This window comes from Schistocerca gregaria, chromosome 3 (genome assembly GCF_023897955.1).
Source record: "Schistocerca gregaria isolate iqSchGreg1 chromosome 3, iqSchGreg1.2, whole genome shotgun sequence".
Lineage (NCBI taxonomy): Eukaryota > Metazoa > Arthropoda > Insecta > Orthoptera > Acrididae > Schistocerca > Schistocerca gregaria.
This window is the reverse complement of record NC_064922.1, coordinates 225,856,932-225,871,014: the sequence shown is the minus strand read 5'-3', so window position 1 is coordinate 225,871,014 and position 14,083 is coordinate 225,856,932. Positions and strand designations below refer to the sequence as shown.

Sequence of the window (14,083 nt, the reverse complement as noted above, 5' to 3'; positions counted from 1 at the left end):
TTCATAATGGCATCTTTCTCGCCCTAAAGCCATTCTTGACTAACATCAACTCACCACGTACAGTTTCACAGGTTGCCAATGCTCACAACCATTACAGCGTGTTTTTAAAGCAAACCTGGTTTTCGTCCTCACAGTGGCGCTGCTAGCACCACTCTTATGCGACTGACTTGAAATTTGAATATACGTCATCTTTCACGCCTACCAACTTTCATTTACGGCGCGCCACTCCTTGATGTTTCGATTTTTTCGGTCACTGTGGTTAAGTTACCTAGAACTGCATCTAGAAAAACTTTAAAAACATTTAGTTTAAAACTGTTCTCTGGGCTCAGTTTAAATCTCCTTCTGATGTTTAGTCTACAACGAGTTTTCTTTCGCCCTTCCGTTTCTGAGTGCGACGATTCGTTACATTCAAGTCATGTGGTATTCCAAAATTTCAGCTACCTTTCGACTTTCCGCGTAAATAGTATTCCAACTATTTCTCAGTTTATGAAATTCTTCCTCTAGACCTTTAATATTGCTACTTTCTACGTCTATTGTGGCTTCCCTTGCTTGAAGTACATCGTTAAGTATATTTATTGCAGCTAATACCTTGTATCACAATGAACACATCAAGACTCTTTGAAATGACTTCATATACTTTTAAATGCGCCTTAGTTCATTACTTGCCTTGGAGTAAAATGAAGTTATAAGCAATTTCAGTCATCATTGTAATTCAGACATATTCTTAGCATTTGGACGGACGGCATTTGTGCGTGCAGACCATCTCGTTACCGACAACTCGTAAAGGGACGATCCAGTATTTTATTTTAAAACTTTTCATCTTTGTGAACTAGAACGAAAAAAATATCTTTTTTCGAAGAAATTAAAAAAAATCACTAAACCCGCGCAACTCTCTGCAGTGTGGGTGACACAAAGATCGAATGATAGAACACCACTTAATACAGGGTGGTCCATCGATCGTGACCGGGCCAAATACCTCACGAAATAAGCGTCAAACGAAAAAACTATAAAGAACGAAACTTGTCGAACTTGAAGGGGGAAACCAAATGGCGCTATGGTTGGCCCGCTAGATGGCGCTGCCATTGGTCAAACGGATATCAACGGCGTTTTTTTTTTAGCAGGACCCCCCATTTTTATTACATATTCGTGTAGTATGAAAAGAATTATGAAAGTTTTAGTTGAACCGCTTTTTTCGCTTTGTGATAGATGGCGCTGTAATAGTCACAAACATGCGGCTCACAATTTTAGACGAACAGTTGGGAACGGGTAGGTTTTTTAAGGGTACGTACGTAGGTACGTTTGAACATTTTATTTCGGTTGTTCCGATGTGATACATGTACCTTTGTGAACTTATCATATCTGAGAACGCATGCTGTTAGAGCGTGATTACCTGTAAATAACACATTAATCCAATAAATGTTCAAAATGATGTCCGTCGACCTCAATGCATTTGGCAATACGTGTAACGACATTCCTCTCAACAGCGAGTAGTTCGCATTCCGTAATGTTGGCACATGCATCGACAATGCGCTGACGCATGTTGTCGGCGTTGTCGGTGGATCACAATAGCAAATATTCTTCAACTTCTCCCACAGAAAGAAATTCGGAGACGTCAGATCCGGTGAAAGTGCGGGCCATGGTATGGTGCTTCGACGACCAATCCACCTGTCATGAAATATGCTATTCAATACCGCTTCAATCGCACGTGAGTTATGTGCCGGACATCCATCATGTTGAAAGTACATCGCCATTCTGTCATGCAGTGAAACATCTTGTAGTAACATCGGTAGAAAATTACGTAGGAAATCAGCATACATTGCACCATGTAGATTGCCACCGATAAAATGGGGTCCAATTATCCTTCCTCCCATAATGCCGCACCATATATTAACCCGCCAAGGTCGCTGATGTTCCACTTGTCGCAGCCATCGTAGATTTTCCGTTGCCCAATAGTGCATATTATGCCGGTTGACGTTACAGCTGTTGGTGAATGACGCTTCGTCGGTAAATAGAACGCGTGCAAAAAATCTGTCGTCGTCCCATAACTTCTCTTATGCCCAGTGGCAGAACTGTACATGACGTTCAGAGTCGTCGCCCTGCAATTCCTGGAGTATAGTAATATGGTACGGGTGCAATCGATGTTGATGTAGCATTCTCAACACCGACGTTTCTGAGATTCCAGATTCTCGCGCAATTTGTCTGCTGCTGGTGTGCGGATTAGCCATGACAGCAGCAAAAACACTTACTTGGGCATCATCATTTGTTGCAGGTCGTGGTTGACGTGTCACATGTGGCTGAATACTTCCTGTTTAATTAAATAACGTAACTATCCTGCGAACGATCCGGACACTTGGATGATGTCGTCCAGGATACCGAGAAGCATAAATAGCACACGCCCGTTGGGTATTTTGATCACAATAGCCATACATCAACACGATATCGACCTTTTCCGCAATTGGTAAACGGTCCATTTTAAAACGGTAATATATCACGAAGCAAATACCGTCCGCACTGGCGGAATGTTACGTGATACCACGTACTTATACGTTTGTGGCTATTACAGCGCTATCTATCACAAAGCGAAGAAAGTGATCCAACTAAAACATTCATACACTCCTGGAAATGGAAAAAAAACACATTGACACCGGTGTGTCAGACCAACCATACTTGCTCCGGACACTGCGAGAGGGCTGTACAAGCAATGATCACACGCACGGCACAGCGGACACACCAGGAACCGCGGTGTTGGCCGTCGAATGGCGCTAGCTGCGCAGCATTTGTGCACCGCCGCCGTCAGTGTCAGCCAGTTTGCCGTGGCATACGGAGCTCCATCGCAGTCTTTAACACTGGTAGCATGCCGCGACAGCGTGGACGTGAACCATATGTGCAGTTGACGGACTTTGAGCGAGGGTGTATAGTGGGCATGCGGGAGGCCGGTTGGACGTACCGCTGAATTGCTCAACACGTGGGGCGTGAGGTCTCCACAGTACATCGATGTTGTCGCCAATGGTCGGCGGAAGGTGCACGTGCCCGTCGACCTGGGACCTGACCGCAGCGACGCACGGATGCACGCCAAGACCGTAGGATCATACGCAGTGCCGTAGGGGACCGCACCGCCACTTCCCAGCAAATTAGGGACACTGTTGCTCCTGGGGTATCGGCGAGGACCATTCGCAACCGTCTCCATGAAGCTGGGCTACGGTCCCCCACACCGTTAGGCCGTCTTCCGCTCACGCTCCAACATCGTGCAGCCCGCCTCCAGTGGTGTCGCGACAGGCGTGAATGAAGGGACGAATGGAGACGTGTCGTCTTCAGCGATGAGAGTCGCTTCTGCCTTGGTGCCAATGATGGTCGAATGCGTGTTTGGCGCCGTGCAGGTGAGCGCCACAATCAGGACTGCATACGACCGAGGCACACAGGGCCAATACCCGGCATCATGGTGTGGGGAGCGATCTCCTACACTGGCCGTACACCTCTGGTGATCGTCGAGGGGACACTGAATAGTGCACTGTACATCCAAACCGTCATCGAACCCATCGTTCTACCATTCCTAGACCGGCAAGGGAACTTGCTGTTCCAACAGGACAATGCACGTCCGCATGTATGCCGTGCCACCCAACGTGCTCTAGAAGGTGTAAGTCAACTACCCTGGCCAGCAAGATCTCCGGATCTGTCCCCCATTGAGCATGTTTGGGACTGGATGAAGCGTCGTCTCACGCGGTCTGCACGTCCAGCACGAACGCTGGTCCAACTGAGGCGCCAGGTGGAAATGGCATGGCAAGCCGTTCCACAGGACTACATCCAGCATCTCTACGATCGTCTCCATGGGAGAATAGCAGCCTGCATTGCTGTGAAAGGTGGATATACACTGTACTAGTGCCGACATTGTGCATGCTCTGTTGCCTGTGTCTATGTGCCTGTGGTTCTGTCAGTGTGATCATGTGATGTATCTGACCCCAGGAATTGGTCAATAAAGTTTCCCCTTCCTGGGACAATGAATTTACGGTGTTCTTATTTCAATTTCCAGGGGTGTAGTTTACTTACTTTAAGTGTGGAAAGGACCTTACTGACCATACGGCTGCTCTACGAGCCTCTTCCATTTCTTTCTGTCGAGCGCACTGGTTGTGCATTCTTTGTTGGGTTCGTCCTCGCTGTGCCCTCCCGGATATTATCTCGCCAGCTACTTCTGGGTCTTTCTCTCCCCCTCGCACCATCTATCGTCCTGCCGAATGATATTTCAGGTAGTCTATTCTCCACCATTCTTGCTCTATGGCAGGCCAGTTCAAACTTCTCTCCTTTTGCACTTCGACGATGTTACGTGATTTATACAGCTTTCTTAATTCTTCACTTTTTTTTATCGTCCAGTCCATGTTATTTTCATCACATATCGGTCCAAACATTTTTATTATTATTTTTCTCGTGAATATTAAGTTTTTCTACATCTTTCTTTCGAAATGGTACACAATCGTGTAACGTTACCGGTATTATAGTCGATTGATACAAACGGATTTTGAAGTCAACACTGAGTGCTCTTTCATTAAGATTTTGATAAAAATAAAAAGTGTTTTATCCACTGTTGCTAGACGAGCATCTATTTCTATATTCGTATTATTCTTCATACTAGAAGACTCCCCAAGTACTTGAAGCAGTCAATAGTCTTGAAAGTGAATCAGTCTACTACCAAAGCTGCAACACTTCGGATTTTCTTACTTATTCTGCCTTTTATTCATTGACATGTAATCCTGTTTTCTCAGTGGTTCTGAAATAAATTTACATTATTTTGACTAATTCTGTTTTGGAATTGTGTACTAATGGTACGTCATCTGCGTAGATCTATGTTCATCTCCTGCACTTAAATCACTTATAGACTAGTTGAACTAAATTTTCTATCTATCTACTCTGAGGCGATGTCAAATAAAACAGGCGAAATAGCGACCTCTTTTGTCACTACAGTGTACACCTTAACTTTCCAGTTTCTGTTACAGGTGTCTTTATACGACATAAAGTTTCGTCTATACACATTTTACCTCCGTTAAAATGGTTTTTCGAACAAAGTCTTCATCTGCTTCAATAATTTCGTTCTGAAAATCGCGTGACGATAGTGATCAAGGCGTTTTCTTCCTTGTTGCAACGCTTCAACATTTCTTAAATTTTGTAGTATAATTGAATTAGACTTCTCCAAAAACTCTAAGATGTCTGAAAAATTGCCATTTTAACGATAACCAACTAAATTACTATCTCGTCTCAAAGCTAAACCTTTCCGCGAGGCCGCGCGGGATTAGCCGAGCGGCCTGGGGCGCAGCCGTCATGGACTGTGCGGCTGGTCCCGGCGGAGGTTCGAGTCCTCCCTCGGGCATGGGTATGTGTGTGTCCTTAGGATAATTTAGGTTAAGTAGTGTGTAAGCTTAGGGACTGATGACCTTAGTAGTTTAGTCCCATAAGATTTCACACACATTTGAACATTTTTTTCTTTCCGCGAGAAAAAGATCCGCTTTCGTCGATATAGTGTTTCAATCGGGATGATTTTCTATGGCTCAACTAGTTCTTAAAGCACTTCCTAATGCACGCTATTCCACGTACGACATTTTGTGGTCAGCGCTGTTTTATGTTCACTCCCTTTTTGTTTTGGCTTATTTTAGCCTCTTGAGAATCCCCATCCGTAACCTAGCGGCATACCACACTTAGAGACATCTGTGTGTGTCACGAAAACAAAGGGCAAGCAAACCAATACAATGCTTACAGTACAATGATTCAATAAAGCCAGCTCAGTTTTGAAATTTTCCCATTTTTTAAGATGTGCTCAAACACATTTGAAGAGAAAGGTTCATTATATTTTCGTTCCCACACTTTCTTGTGTGCATTACTCCTCCACGCAAATTGCACCCATATTGTATTGTGAACTGGGGGCGTCCACTTTGATGAAAATCTCGCGTCTCTAAAAAGACTAATAAAGGTGTCTTGGTAGGCCTGATGCGTGGTTTGTAGGACAGCACACACACCATGAGAATAACACAGAACAGTGAATGGTAAATATATCGCTCAACGCTGGTTACAACAATTGTAGAACGCAGGTTTAGCCTATCTGCTCTGCTTTGACAGTAGTGCCATGAACACGAAATGAAGTCGGAAGCAAACTAATCTTCTGTCTTGATGATTCGAAGAACAGTTCCAAACTAACAGTACTCAGTAAAATCTCTAGGTAGGTGGTCTCTGTCCATACACGATAATTATATTGGCTGTTCTGTTTCTACTGATGACTAAACATAGTCTATCTATTGACCACTGGTTCTATCTCATTCGACGACTTCAAGACGTGAAGACACCACGAACGTTCTGCAGGAAGTCCCTAGCAAGATTCGGACTGACTTACAGCTTACAACTGACGACTTCTGCTCGTGCACGGTTACTGCAGCTTGACTGGTTTGAGCGCAACGATATTCCTACTGTGGTCGGACGTCAACGGTGTTTCTGGTCACAATCTCTTCTTGTGTGGTATCTCAGTGCACCACATATTGATGTCTCTCTCTCTCGATCGACGTGGTCCCACCTCTGCACTGCCGATGCTACGGGTGCTTCGTCCATTTGTTTGTTTGTCTGTAATTCATTCAAATCTACAGTTTTATTCCAGTCTTGATGTAATTTTGCTCGCTACCTTCAAGGCAAGAGGAAAATCACTGTCTTCTTAAGATATCGTATCCTGACTTGAAACAGATTTCTATATAATACAATATAATACATTAAAGGGAAAAGTTGTTAACAAAAATCTCTAAAAGTTCTTGGCCGATTTACTTTCAATTCTCCTAATGAACATTTGGGCAGACATAGGAGATATATATATATATATCAAAGGGGAAACGTTACCACATTCTCGAAAAGTACTTGACAGATTTACTTTAAATTTCTCCATTCAGATGAAACAATGAAGGAAATTAATGAAAAATTAAATGCCTAATAAACGAAACACGTGGTGTTAAACTGACTGCAATTTCTTTTGTTTTGTTATTTTCCCCCTTCCTCCCCCCCTTCCCCGCCCCATATGGGCATGGGGTTGGCTCTCAGGACATACAACTGCCGCTCTTCAGCCACTTGAGAGTAAATTGTGGAAAAAATGCTTTAAAAGCTGAACGTGGCGGTTGACAAAAATAAACATTTTGTTCAATAAAAAATTGTCAATTGCATAAATTAAAATATAAAAGGCTGATATGGTGACTAATTAAAATATAGGCGCAGATGGACGGAAATTGAGTGTCACACACGAATGTAAAGAAAAAAAAAACGATAGACAGTAGCATAAAGTAAAATGGAAAGGCCGATGTGGTGACTGATTAAAATAGATACACAGATGAGTGAAGAGATGGGTGGATGTAGAAAGTCAGGGATAAGAGTATCAAGGGAACATACTATTTGAAGTTAGTGTGTTGGGGTATATGTGTGTGGGTGGATGTTTGGAGGAGGGATGGAAGAAGAGTGTAGAGGGAAGTGGTTCCGAACTACGACTTAGGAAGTGGGCGGCGAGGGTTGGAGGGGAAGGGAGAGAGTTGGTGGTAGGGATCTCCTAGATGTGGTAGGACAGGTATATATCAGGACGGATTTCATCGCCGGGTAAGGGAAGGCGATTATAGTTTTGTTGGGAGAATATGTGGGAGGCGAGAGGACAGAGCCTTGCAGACAATAGCAGTGGGACGGAAGATGCAGGAATTGGTGTTGTTGATGGTGACATAAGATCGGCAGTTAGAGGGAAAGGAGACCCTCAAGAGTAGTGGCTGGCGTATTGTGACGAGCCAGTTGCTCGGCCACCGTTGACCAGACGTTTTCAATTGGTGAGAGATCTGGAGAATGTGCTCGCCAGGGCAGCAGTCGAACATTTTCTGTATCCAGAAAGGCCCGTACAGGACCTGCAACATGCGGTCGTGCATTATCCTGCTGAAATGTAGGGTTTCGCAGGGATCGAATGAAGGGTAGAGCCACGGGTCGTAGCACATCTGAAATGTAACGTCCACTGTTCAAAGTGCTGTCAGTGCGAACAAGAGGAGACCGAGACGTGTAATCAATGCCACCCCATACCACCACGCTGGGTGATACGCCAGTATGGCGATGACAAATACAAGCTTTCAACGTGCGTTCACCGCGATGTTGCAATCACGGATGCGACCATTATGATGCTGTAAACAGAACCTGGATTCATACGCAAAAATGACGTTTTGCCATTCGTGCACCCAGGTTCGTCGTGGAGTACACCATCGCAGTCACTCCTGTCTGTGATGCAGCGTCAAGGGTAACCGCAGCCATGGTCTCCGAGCTGATAGTCCATGCAGCTGCAAACGTTGTCGAATTATTCGTGCAGATGGTTGTTGTCTTGCAAAGGTCCTCATCTGTTGACTCAGGGATCGAGACGTGGCTGCACGATCCATTACAGGCATACGGATAACCTTGTGTGAATGCTCTGAAAAGCTAATCATTTGCATATCACAGCATCTTATTTCCTGTCGGTTAAATTTCGCGTCTGTAGCACGTCATCTTCGTGGTGTAGCAATTTTAATGGCCAGTAGTGTATTATATTCCGCAGTGTCTTATAAGCGCTAAGGCACGTCGTGGATATACGCAGTACCAACGAAAGTCACTCGATTGCGGGCCGTTGAAAAGCTTTTAACAGAATCCGCGATTGCCCGAACTGTGACGTAAATTGTTTCAACAGTTCGAATCGTGCTCCAACACAGCTCTACTTGAACAGTGAAAGCTCAAACAATAGAAGACAAATTTTCCAAAGACACAATGAGACACGTATTGCAAAATGTAACAACAGAGAGCGCAACTAATCCTTTCATACAGGGAAAATACAAAGTTTGCGAAAATATGATTGTAGAAATGAATTGAAAATGCTAATAGAAAATCATTTGGTTCCTACCAAATTTTAACGGAATTATCGAAGTCCGGTTTATCGAATACTGATAACAAAGCACAACTCAACTTTCTCCGGAAGCGAAAGTTTTAAAGTCATTCACGTCGGCATATCTCATTCGACTGTTTGCAAAAGTCAGAACCGGAAGCCTAGAACCTGATTTTCAAGAACGCCGCAGGTGGAGACCTACTCATTCGTGGCATTCCGTTGACACACAGTGATTCCAATATAGACGTCGATTTAAAACGACAGCAGCTTCCAAGGCAGCTTGCGTTCACTGTGAGTGTCAACAACGCAGAGGGCCAGTCAGTTTGTATGGAAGAAATTAAGCACCCGGTCAAAGCTGAGCACTGCATCCAGTCAGTTATAAGAGGAACTGTCTAACTAACGCTATATCTTATTTCTGCGAATCCTGATTTTGCTCAGTATCAGTTATTGAAGCCTCAACGTCATCTCCACGTTCATCTGACTCCCCCGACACCGCTGGTTAGCGAATGGCACAAAGGGTAACAAAGTCTGTCCCTTATTCGCAGCATTGTCTTTTTCAGCCTTACGCTTTCGTTTTTTATAACCTGATGAAGCACTGTAACACCTTTTTCCACACGGATCATTTGTTGCTACTATAAACAAAGTCTTAAAACTGTGTGATGCAACGCTAAAAAACATAACTTCCTACACTACTCCGAAGCAAAGGAGAGCGTGCCGGCCGGGGTGGCCAAGCGGTTCTAGGCGCTTCAGTCCGAAACCGAGCAGCTGCTACGGTCGCAGGTTCGAACCCTGCCTCGGGCATGGATGTGTGTGATGTCCATAGGTTAGTTAGGTTTAAGTAGTTCTACGTTCTAGGGGACTGATGACCTCAGATGTTAAGTCCCATAGTGCTCAGAGCCATTTGAACCATTATTTTTTTTTTTCGTAGTTACGCAAGTATATGAAAACAGCAGACGAAACGTATTGCTTTTGTTGGTCAGCTCCCGTTGGCAGATCGTATTACAGTTTGAACAGTTATAAAAAGATTTCTGTGGTCAGTGATAACCTGAAATATCAATTCGTACAAGCATACAGCAACGGCAGAACCAAAGGAGAGCGTGCAGCAGATACTCAACTCGACTGATTCTGACTACTTCTGACTTATGAGTAACGACAATACAAATAACGCAATACAAACAAAGCAAACTTTTGCATGACCACACTTGCACGGATTCGGCGTATTCGGTGATGTAATATCGGTTTGTCGAAACTTGCCCTCAACCTGTGGGGCTCTACTGTAGTTCATAGTGCAGGCTTACCGACAGTAGCTCAGCCGGCTGGCCGCAATCTCAAGTAAACGAAAGTGTAAGCGTAAACCATTTTAAAATGACTGAAATGTAAACATTTTTGTCTGCAGTGTCGCCCACATGTTCTACAAACCGAAAATCGTTTTGAAACGACGAAATGAAGAAGTTGTAGATCTCAATTAGTTAAACTTTTCACGTAAGCAACACTTTTATCTGGAGGGTAAATTAAAAGCTACTCAACACACAAAAAATAGTTTTAAGGCACTTAATTCGTTTGCTAATGAACATTCTTTAAATACTTGTATCAACATCATATGAATCCAGAAAACGTTTTGAACTTGTCAAAACAAGCGCTGCAGTTCAGTCAGTATGTGAAACCGAAACCTGACAAGGGCGTGATGTTTAAAATTCCTACAAGAGTTTTCGAACATATTATGTACGCTAATATACACGTTCGATATGACTAGAAATTAACCTACTTGATAATTAAAATACTGTCCTCACTTTTATTAATTTTTCTGATCCTTTCATTAAAGTGTGATATCAACTGATGGAAATTAAATCTGTTCCTAAATAAGACACCATTTGCACATACGTAGTAACAATACGTTTTGCTCTGCAGTGTCTGATGTATTGGTCGTGCTTTCCGTGCAAAACCGTAGTATTTTGTATTAATTTAACCACTAGTTATATGTATGTACGTTTTCTTAAAACAGTCCCACAGGTTCAGTGAGGGCCTCCAGGGCCCAGGCTTTTTGTTGAAAATTGATTTCTATTTAGTTGGGCACCCGGGTTATTTTTCTGCTCTTACACATTCTAACGCCAGCCCTGGATCATTCCTAGGAAAGTTCTCCGGTGTTAAAACTAAATTTAAGATTTAGGACAGCTGTGTTTTCTCTGCAAGGGATACAGAGCTTAACAAGAAGTGGTACTAAAAGGAGCAGAAAAAGCAACGTTTGCATACAAAACAATTGTTAAAGAACAGAGTTCATCTCGCATTAAACTGGCGCCACAAGGTTGGAATTGAAGAACGACGAAAAAAAGAAGAAATCTGTTTCCTTACCTCGTTGTTGCTTTTGGTAACATAGCCTGGATATTCCGTACGTACGGGTTTGTCGCTCGTTTGCCATCACTGTTACTTCACACTCGGTGGAAGATTGAAGATGTAAAGTCCAGAACTTTGCGTCACTCGCAAGATTTGAAAAGTCTTAAAACAAAATTATTAACGTTTGTGGTGCGGTAATTCATTTGTCGTGCAATTCAGATCCTGTTATGACTGCAAATGCGAAGAGACGCCACTACAACTGTAGAGCCACATTCGCAAGACGCCGGTAGGCACGCACGTTTATCTGAAACCGAATCGTCATGTGTCGCTGGGCTTCCACAGAGATCGGCCATTGACGTTGCACTGCCTTATCTAACACAAACATTTGCTTAATACCAGGTGCGTCTCCATCTCTGGAAGCGAACACGAGATTTTCCCAGCCGTAGGTCTTTGCCTGCAAGAAGATAGGTAGCTGAGGAAGGATGCTCTGAAAGAAAAGTAAGGGACACAAAATGTACCTTAGGGCCATTTCGCACTTGCCAGTCAACTGACCTCCGAGCATGCCGCTCTGAGTATTTCACATTTACGATGGGTAATCATAAAGTTTTCAGCTATCACCTCGCGAAATTAAGTTGCTAGTATAAAATTTGGAGATGACGTCTCGAAAAATACCCATAAAAAAGTTTTGCAGCATACCTTTATTACGAAATCCAGAAAACAAAAACGGTTCTGAGCCGCGTGTATTTGTAGTTTTCAGAACATCAAATGTTCAAAAATGTTCAAATGTGTGTAAAATCTTATGGGACTTAACTGCTAAGGTCATCAGTACCTAAGCGTAAACACTACTTAACCTAAATTATCCTAAGGACAAACACACACACCCATGCCCGAGGGAGGACTCGAACCTCCGCCGGGACCAGCGCCTGAGACCGCTCGGCTAATCCCGCGCGGCAGATCATCAAATCAGAAAATCAAACATTTGTGTAGTGACAGAATCGTCTGTTTCCCATAAGGGTTTCTTCACAGCACTACTGAGCAATGTCAGTACGTGGCGAAACGTCACCTTGTTCGGATGTAGGTTTGATTTCATTGCGGCATACCATCGATGAGATCATCAAGCCAGACTGAGTTCAAATTATCCCACTCTTCAGTAGCGATTCTGCGTAAGTTGCACAGAGTATTTGGTCTTTGTATACGTCCATAAACACCTCGTTTCAGTCGATCCCACACATTCTCGATAGGGTTCTTGCACGGGGAACAGGTAGGCTGTTCCATTCTGGTGATCATAGAATGCTGAAGAAACGGGCTCACTAGAACAGCACGATAAATACGCGAGTTATCATCCATCGAGATGAAACTGTCAGCAAAACGTTGGCGATGCGATTCCACTACTGGTTGCAGAATCTCGTCCCTGCACCGCAAGAGCACTGAGATTGCTTTTAATAACCACGAGAACACACCCTTGACCCATGTTATCCCACCACAGAACCTCATTTCACCACCAAATGTACATCACAGTGTTGGAGGCGTTGGATACTACCGGATTCCCTCTAAAAAATTTATCTGCGATTGTCTGGGTACAAACAGATCCGAGTTTCATCCGTAAACAACACCCGATGTCAGTCCTGGAGTGTCTATTCTGGATGATTTCTTGCCCATTTGGAATGGAGTCCATGGTGTTGTGTAAGACGTGCTGCTCGCCGAGATCGTCGGGAATGGAGATTCGTATCATGCAATCCACTCCTAACAGCTGATGCGATACAAGACATTATACAGCTTCTCCGAACACCGAATTCGGCTCTGCACCACTCGGTCCACAGTTCCTTTGACTCCAAAATCGTAGATATCGATCTTCCCGTGTGCCTGTCGAACGCGGACGGCCTGTGCGGTGTAAGTCTTCAGCACCACCTATCATCTGGAACCAATTCCGTGTCCTCCGCACCACATGACTTTGACTTCGGCGCACACGTCTTGCAGATTCCTGCGACGAACGTGATGAGGCGAACTCGATCGTTGGTCATGATTCTCCATGGTGCATGATTAAAATCCACTCTACTATTACACAGACGACTTTAATGCATCCCTATTGGTGGATTACTTTGAACTGATGCTGCAGTCCTTTAGTGTGCGTAAGGATGTTCCGATAGAAGTAAAGGCAGTAAGGTATTCGATGCTTTTGTCTCGATACCAAGTACTTCTAAAATCGAGTCATTCTTTAGATACTTACTCGGTATCGAAAGTGAAGTACTTGTATCGAACTGCTTTTACACGCATATTCGAGTAGTAAATGACTGTTTGCTTGTGTCTGCTGTAGAGATATAGATACTCACCCAACATACAGTTTCATTAAAGTGTTACGGATAAGTCACCAGACAAGTGTCTGGAGAAAAGTATGTTACACTATCCAAATTTACACTAATGATTAATTCTTTGCAACATAACTTACTAGTATTGCACCAGTCTCACCAACTGTCGATGAATGCAAGGACGTTTTATTGAGAGAGCTGAAGAAAAAATGGGTTAACTGAAACAGATGAGTACGCAGCCATCCAAGGTTTACAAAGCTGCATTTTCAAGATCCAGCAGCATGCAGGCGAGCCACACAAAAACGGAAAAATATGGTTTATAAGCACCAAGTAGCCAAAGTGAATCACAAACAGATCCTGCTTCGTCTACTGTAACACGCGATTATGACTTTCGGAAACATTATAAACAACTAGCGCACCGCCACAAAAAGAAAAAGGAAACACATCAAAGTGACGAAGCATCTGTTTGTTTGACAAACCCTGTAGTATCTTTAAAAAGGAATTCATTTACATAATCGGAACACATGAAGGTCATTTTCCCAAGTTTGTATACATGTAC

The 14,083-nt window shown here is 43.6% G+C and overlaps 1 protein-coding gene across 1 annotated transcript in view; it reads right to left on the bottom strand.

The window, feature by feature from the left end:
- The window catches only part of LOC126354379 (integrin beta-PS-like), a 150,723-nt gene extending 139,194 nt beyond the window's left edge, over positions 1-11,529 (bottom strand). The window contains exon 1 of the mRNA XM_050003979.1: positions 11,237-11,529. Within this exon, the coding sequence (XP_049859936.1) occupies positions 11,237-11,303 (67 nt within the window). The 5' untranslated portion in view covers positions 11,304-11,529. The remainder of the gene's footprint in view (positions 1-11,236) is intronic.
- Between the last annotated feature and the right edge of the window lie 2,554 nt (positions 11,530-14,083).